Here is a 6,993-nt window from a genome sequence, read left to right on the forward strand (position 1 = left end):
GGCCACAGCAGTGAGAGGCCCGCGTACAGCAAAAAACAAACAAACAAGCAAACAAAAAACCATTTTATTTAAAGAGCAACTTCCACAAAGAAGCAATAAAATATATCCACTGTCTTTACTATGAATTGAGCCCTAGGAGATTGGTCCAAGATGGTGGAAAAGAAGGAATGTGCGCTCACTCCCTCTTGCGAGAGCACCAGAATCACAACTGCTGAACAATGATCGACAGGAGGACACTGGAACTCACCAAAAAAGATGCCTCACATCTAAGGACAGGGAGAAACCACAATGAGATGGTAGGAGGGGCGCAATCACAATAAAATCAAATCCCATAGTCGCTGGGTGGGTGACGCACAAACTGGAGAACACTTATACCACAGAGGTCCACCCAATGAAGTGAAAGTTCTGAGCCCCACATCAGGCTTCCCAAACTGCGGGTGGGCAAGAGGAGGAGGAATTCCTAGAGAATCAGACTTTGAAGGCTGGTGGGATTTGATTGCGGGACTTTGACAGGATTGGAGGAAGTGGAGACTCCACTCTTGGAGGGCACACATGAAGTAGTGTGCGCATCGGGACCCAGGGGAGTGAGCGGTGAGCCTACGGGAGACTGAACTGGACCTACCTGCTAGTGTTGGAGGGTCTACTGCAGAGGTGGGGGGGTGGGTGGCTGTGACTCACCACGGGGACAAGGACACTGGTGGCAGAAGTTCTGGGAAGTGCTCCTTGGCGTGAGCCCTCCAAGAGTCGGCCATCAGCCCCACCAAAGAGCTCCACTGGTAGGCTCCAGTGCTGGGTCTTCTCAGGCCAAACAACCAACAGGGAGGGAACCCAGCCCCACCCATCAGCAGACAAGCAGATTAAAGTTGTACTGAGCTCTGCCTACCAGAGCAACACCCAGCTCTACCCACCACCAGTCCCTCCCATCAGGAAGCTTGCACAAGCCTCTTAGATAGCCTCATCCACCACAGGGCAGACAGCAGAAGCAAGAATGACTACAATTCTGCAGCCTGTGGAAGGAAAATCACATTCACAGAGACAGACAAAGTGAAAAGGCAGAGGACATTGTACCAGATGAAGGAACAACTAAATGAAGTGCAGATAGCAAACTTCCAGAAAAAGAATCCAGAATAATGATAGTGAAGATGATACAGGACCTCAGAAAAAGAATGGAGGCAAAGATCGAGAAGATGCAAGAAATGTTTAACAAACTCCTAATAGAATTAAAGAACAAATAAACAGAGATGAACACTACAATAACTGAAATGAAAAATACACTAGAAGGAATCAACAGCAGAATAACTGAGGCAGAAGAACGGATAAGTGACGTGGAAGACAGAATGGTGGAATTCACTGCTGCGGAACAGAATAAAGAAAAAAGAATGAAAAGAAATGAAGACAGCCTAAGAGACCTCTGGGACAACATTAAACACAACAACATTTGCATTATTGGGTCCCAGAAGGAGAAGAGAGAGAGAAAGGACCTGAGAAAATATTTGAAGAGAATATAGTAGAAAACTTCCTTAACACGGGAAAGGAAATAGCCATGCAGGTCCAGAGCACAAAGAGTCCCAGGCAGGATAAACCCAAGGAGAAACACACTAAGACACACAGTAATCAAACTGACAAAAATTAAAGACAAAGAAACATTATTGAAAACAACAAATTGAAGAATAAAAACCATATGATCATCTCAATAGATGCAGAAAAAGCTTTTGACAAAATTCTACACCCATTTATGATAAAAACTCTTCAGAAAGTGGGCATAGTGGGAAACTACCTCAACATCATAAAGGCCATATACAACAAACACACAGCAAATATCATTCTCAATGGTGAAAAACTGAAAGCGTTTCCTCTAAGATCAGGAACAAGACAAGGATGTCTACTCTTGCCACTATTATTCAACATACTTTTGGAAGTCCTAGTCGCAGCAATCAGAGAAGAAAAAGAAGTAAAAGGAATACAATTGTAAATGAAGAAGTAAAACTGTCACTGTTTGCAGATGACATGATACTATAGGTAGAGAATCCTAAAGATGCCACCAGAAAATTACTTGAGCTAATCAATGAATTTGGTAAAGTTGCAGGATACAAAATTAATGCACAGAAATCTCTTGCATTCCTATACACTAACAACCAAAGATCAGAAAGAGAAATTAAGGAAACAATCCTTAATTTCACCATTGCAACGAAAAGAATAAAATACCTAGGAATAAACCTACCTAAGGAGATAAAAGACCTGTACTCAGAAAACTATAATACACTGATGAAAGAAATCAAAGATGACACAAACGGATGGAGAGATATACCATGTTCTTGGATTGGAAGAATCAATATCATGATAATGACCATACTACCCAAAGCAATCTGTAGATTCCGTGCAATCCCTATCAAATTACCAGTGGCTTTTTTTACAGAACTAGAACAAAAAAAATCTTAAAATTTGTATGGAGATACAAGATCCCGAATAGCCAAAGCAGTCTTGAAGGAAAAAAAATGGAGTTGGAGGAATCAGGCTCCCTGACTTAAGACTATACTACAAATCTACAGTAATCAAGACAATATGGTACTGGCACAAAAGCAGAAATATAGATCAATGAAACAGGATAAAAAGCCCAGAGATAAACCCACGCACTTATGGTCAATTAATCTATGATAAAGGAGGCAAGGATATACAACGGAGAAAAGACAGTCTCTTCAATAAGTGGTGCTGGGAAAAATGGACAGCTACATGTAAAAGAATGAAATCAGAACACTCCCTAACACCATACACAAAAATAAACTCAAAATGGATTAGAGACCTAAATGTAAGACTGGACACTATAAAACTCTTAGAGGAAAACATAGGAAGAACACTCTTTTTGATCCACCTCCTAGAGTAATGGAAATAAAAAGAAAAATAAACAAATGGGACCTAATGAAACTTAAAAGCTTTTGCAAAGCAAAGGAAACTATAAACAAGACGAAAAGACAACCCTCAGAATGGGAGAAAATATTTGCAAACGAATCAACAGACAGAGGATTAATCTCCAAAATATGTAAATAGCTCAAGCAGCTCAATATTAAAAAAAAAAACTCAACCAAAAAATGGGCAGGAGACCTAAACAGACTTTTCTCCAAAGAAGACATACAGATGGCCAAGAAGCACACTAAAAGGTGCTCAACATCACTAATTATTAGAGAAATGTAAATCAAAACTACAATGAGGTATCACCTCACACCAGTTAGAATGGGCATCATCAGAAAATCTACAAACAACAAATGCTGGAGAGGGTGTGGAGAAAAGGGAACCCTCATACACTGTTAGTGGGAATGTAAATTGATACAGCCACTATGGAGGTTCCTTAAAAAACTAAAAATAGAATTACCATATGACCCAGCAATCCCACTACTGGGCATATACCCAGAGAAAACAATAATTCAAAAAGACACATGCACCCCAATGTTCATTGCAGCATTATTTACAATAGCCAGGTCATGGAAGCAACCTAAATGCCCATCGACAGACAAATGGATAAAGAAGATTTGGTACATATATACAATGGAGTATTACTCAGCCATAAAAAGGAACGAAACTGAGTCATTTCTAGAGAGGTGGATGGATCTAGAGACTGTCATACAGAGTGAAGTAAGTCAGAAAGAGAAAAACAAATATCGTATATTAACGTGTATATGTGCAATCCAAAAAAATGGTACAGATGAACCAGTTTGCATGGCAGAAATAGTGACACAGATGTAGAGAGCAAACGTATGGACACCAAGGGGGGAATGTGGTGGGTGGCAGTGGGATGAACTGGGAGATTGGGATTGACATGTATACACTAATATGTATAAAACAGATAATAAGAACCTGCTGTATAAAAAATAATTTAAATTTAAAAAAAAAAGAATTGTGCCCTAAAGGACAAGCAATACACACATAACAATCAAGTGATATGGTAATGCTTTTTAAGAGCATTCCATGATAATCCAGCCAAATGTTAATAGTAATAAAAAATAGGAGAAAGAGGAAATATTTAATCTACTCAGCTAATACAGATAAATGCAAGAGAAGATAGGCATTGTCCAGAAAGAGTTCACAAAGGAAATATGATCTAGCTGTGCCTCAACGGTTGAACAGATTATATAGACAAGATTAGGAAACAAGCAGAGCCTGGTGGCCATGGTAAGTAAACATGTGTAGGATGGAGAGCAGTAAGAAAGTTCAAGTTTTATGTAGAATGATGGGAAATGATGTAGGTTAGGGCTAACCCATGAAGAGCCTTGAAAACTAAGCAAAAGAATTTAGACCAAACAGAGTAGGTAACAGGAAGCCAACACAGATTACTAAACAGGGCCGTTCCACCATGCTTTAGAGAGATGAGAGAAAAGAGCATGGCACAAAACAGACTGTAAGGAGGGACAACTAGAAGCAGGAAAACAAGTTAAAAGACAATTGCAGGTGTGAAAAACCAAAGAGCAACCAGATTTGTTGCAGAGGAAATAAGAGTGAAAGGGATAAATTTGAGACACACTGGGAAGAATCATCACTGCATTATAATTGCTTAGCTTAGATATAAAGGACAGAGGAAAAGTAGGTATCAAAGAAAAAGCAAGAATCTTCTCATGTAAGAATAGTAAAAGGCAATATACAAGGTAGTTGAGAGCAAAATTCTGGAGTTCAGCTGAATTACTTAATTTCCCTATGCCTCCGTTTCCCCACCTGTAAAGTGGGATTAATAATACTCTATCTCATGAGGACTATTAAACATCAAACACCATTTACAAACTCAGGTTAAGAGAACCTACATCTGTGGGTCCCTTGAAGGGGCAATAACAACAAACACTACCATATATATGGCAGCACGATTCTTATTGCTTTATAGATAGCTGCTAATCCTCAAAACAACTCCAAGGTACTGTTATTGGGATTACTTTACAGAGGAAGAAATTGAGCCACAGCGATAACTTGCTCAAGGTCCAAAACCAGTAAAGTGACGGAGCTAGGATTCAAACCCTAACAGCCTGACTCCTAAATTCATGCTCTTAACCATCATGCTATACTGACTCTCAAGAGAAAGACTCTGTTATCTCCACGTGCATGTGCATGTGCGTATATGTGTAAGAGAGGGGTGGCAAGAGAAAGAGAAACAAGTGATTTGTACTTTATTCAAAAATACAGACACAGTTGATTTTCTTATACCTGACTCACTTTGCAAAACTGAGTTCATAAGCCAACAGAATGGAGAAAGGAAGAAAATGTACAGGACAATAGGAGAGGAACTTTACAGGATGAACCAGATATAACCACCTCCATGCCACAAAAATCGTATTATTTTCTCCATTAATTCTGATAAGAGGTGTGTGCGTGTGTGTAATGGGTAAGCAGTAGTGAATAAGAGAATCAGACAAGGATTTTTACTTTGACAACCAAAGTCTGAAAAAGTTGAAGATCTAGAAATTATGACAGAACTTGCTATGTGACATATTTGGCAGTAGCCCACCATTATCAAACATAACTTTATCAGAATTTAAATTCCAGTTTAAAAGATATTTAGTATTTCCCCCTCCTCTTCTGGTCTCCTTCCTACCTCTATCTCTGCAGCTATACTATGTCCCCCAAATTGATAAGTAACCTCTTAGAGCGTTTGAAAAATAGTCATGGGGAGGAGCCATAACCATTGAATGCTTTAAATGCTTCACAGCACAGCCTATTAAGTCTTTTTTAGCCCAAGCTAAGTGAGGCAACTCAGTAACAGTGAAGGAACAGAAACTGCCTTCTGTCCACACCTAGTTAATTTCACCAGAAAGCCCTTAAACTAAAGGCACTACATAATAACATACACACATTATCACAATCACTATTCCCTTATTTCAGATTTCATAAACCATGTACAAATAAATATAGCATAGGGTCAGGCCAAACTTAACAAAATCTTCGGGAAGCCATACAGCACATGTGTGCTCTGAACCCTCCAATCCCATGTTGCTGCTTGGCCAAGCCAGGGGAAAGCCAGAAATTTCAACCCTCTTCCATCATCAGTATTAAAACAAAACGGCAAGTAGGTTTTGTCCCACTCTCATGGCCCCCACAAGTATCTCCAATCCTTACCATCAACGCTTTCAGAGTCTTTTCCTCATATACTCAGGACACCCCAACTCACTCCCACCGCACAGTTCCAACGACTTGTCCCCACTGTAGGCCCCCCAAGCTTGGCAAAACTGTCCACAAGGCCCTAGCCTGAGAACCTCAAGGCCCCCATCCCGGGTCCAGGCGAGGCTCCACTCCCAACCTCTTGACAAACCCCAGATTGCAGACACTGCCCATGTGGGCGCCCTCATGCCAGCTCTCCCAGCGGGGTCGCCGAAGCTGAGAAGCGCTGCGGGCCACACGGGAGCAGTGTGGGTGGGCAGCGCGCTCCTCGGTGTGTGCCAGGTTGCTGGCTCTTTGCACGTACGTGCGCCGCGTGTCCACGTCGCGCGCGTGGCCGTGGAAGCGGGTGCGTGGCGGCACCAGGCCCCCACCCGCCCCGGGTCCCGAGTCCCGCCGTCTCCTCCAGGGTGGCAAGAGTAGACAGCGACTGAGCTGGGAGTCCCTCACCTCTCTCGGCGCGACCACAGCTCCGCCCAGCTCCGGCTCCTTCGGCGCGGCCACTCATCGGCGTCCAGCGCCCGCTCCGAATATATACCCTCATCCGTGGGGCCGGGGCGGCAGGGCGGGCCAGGAGCTGGGGCCAGGAGCTGGGGCCAGGGGGAGCGCCGGCCCCAGCCTCCCCGCCCCTCCGTCGCCGCGACGAGTGGCTGCCCGCGCGGGGAGGAGTCGCAACCACCCGCCCAGACACGTCAGCGCCCACAGCGCAAGCGACGAGGCAGGCGCGGAGAGGAGCGCCGCGAAGGAGCGGGGCGGGGAGGGGCGGGGCCTCACGCGTCACTCATTCTCCAGTCCAATGGGGATGGCGCGAGGGGCCTGTCAGTAGGGGGCCCCGCCCCCCAGCGTCCTCGCGGCTGGGAGGGG

At 43.5% G+C, this 6,993-nt stretch overlaps 1 protein-coding gene across 13 annotated transcripts in view; it reads right to left on the minus strand.

Annotated features, from left to right (window-relative positions):
• Positions 1-6,993, minus strand: part of UHMK1 (U2AF homology motif kinase 1) — a 103,959-nt gene that overhangs the window by 30,739 nt on the left and 66,227 nt on the right. Inside the window, exon 1 of one of the 13 annotated variants that reach the window (XM_073805045.1) lies at positions 6,580-6,788. The exons of 10 other annotated variants lie outside the window; for them this stretch is intronic. In XM_073805045.1, the coding sequence (XP_073661146.1) occupies positions 6,580-6,673 (94 nt within the window). In that variant the 5' untranslated portion in view covers positions 6,674-6,788. Of the gene's footprint in view, positions 1-6,090; positions 6,109-6,579; positions 6,789-6,993 lie in introns of those variants that run through there. 2 more of the 13 variants (XM_019932000.3, XM_073805034.1) reach the window with 2 other exon arrangements.

Source organism: Tursiops truncatus, chromosome 1 (genome assembly GCF_011762595.2).
Source record: "Tursiops truncatus isolate mTurTru1 chromosome 1, mTurTru1.mat.Y, whole genome shotgun sequence".
In the NCBI taxonomy this organism is placed as follows: Eukaryota; Metazoa; Chordata; class Mammalia; order Artiodactyla; family Delphinidae; genus Tursiops; species Tursiops truncatus.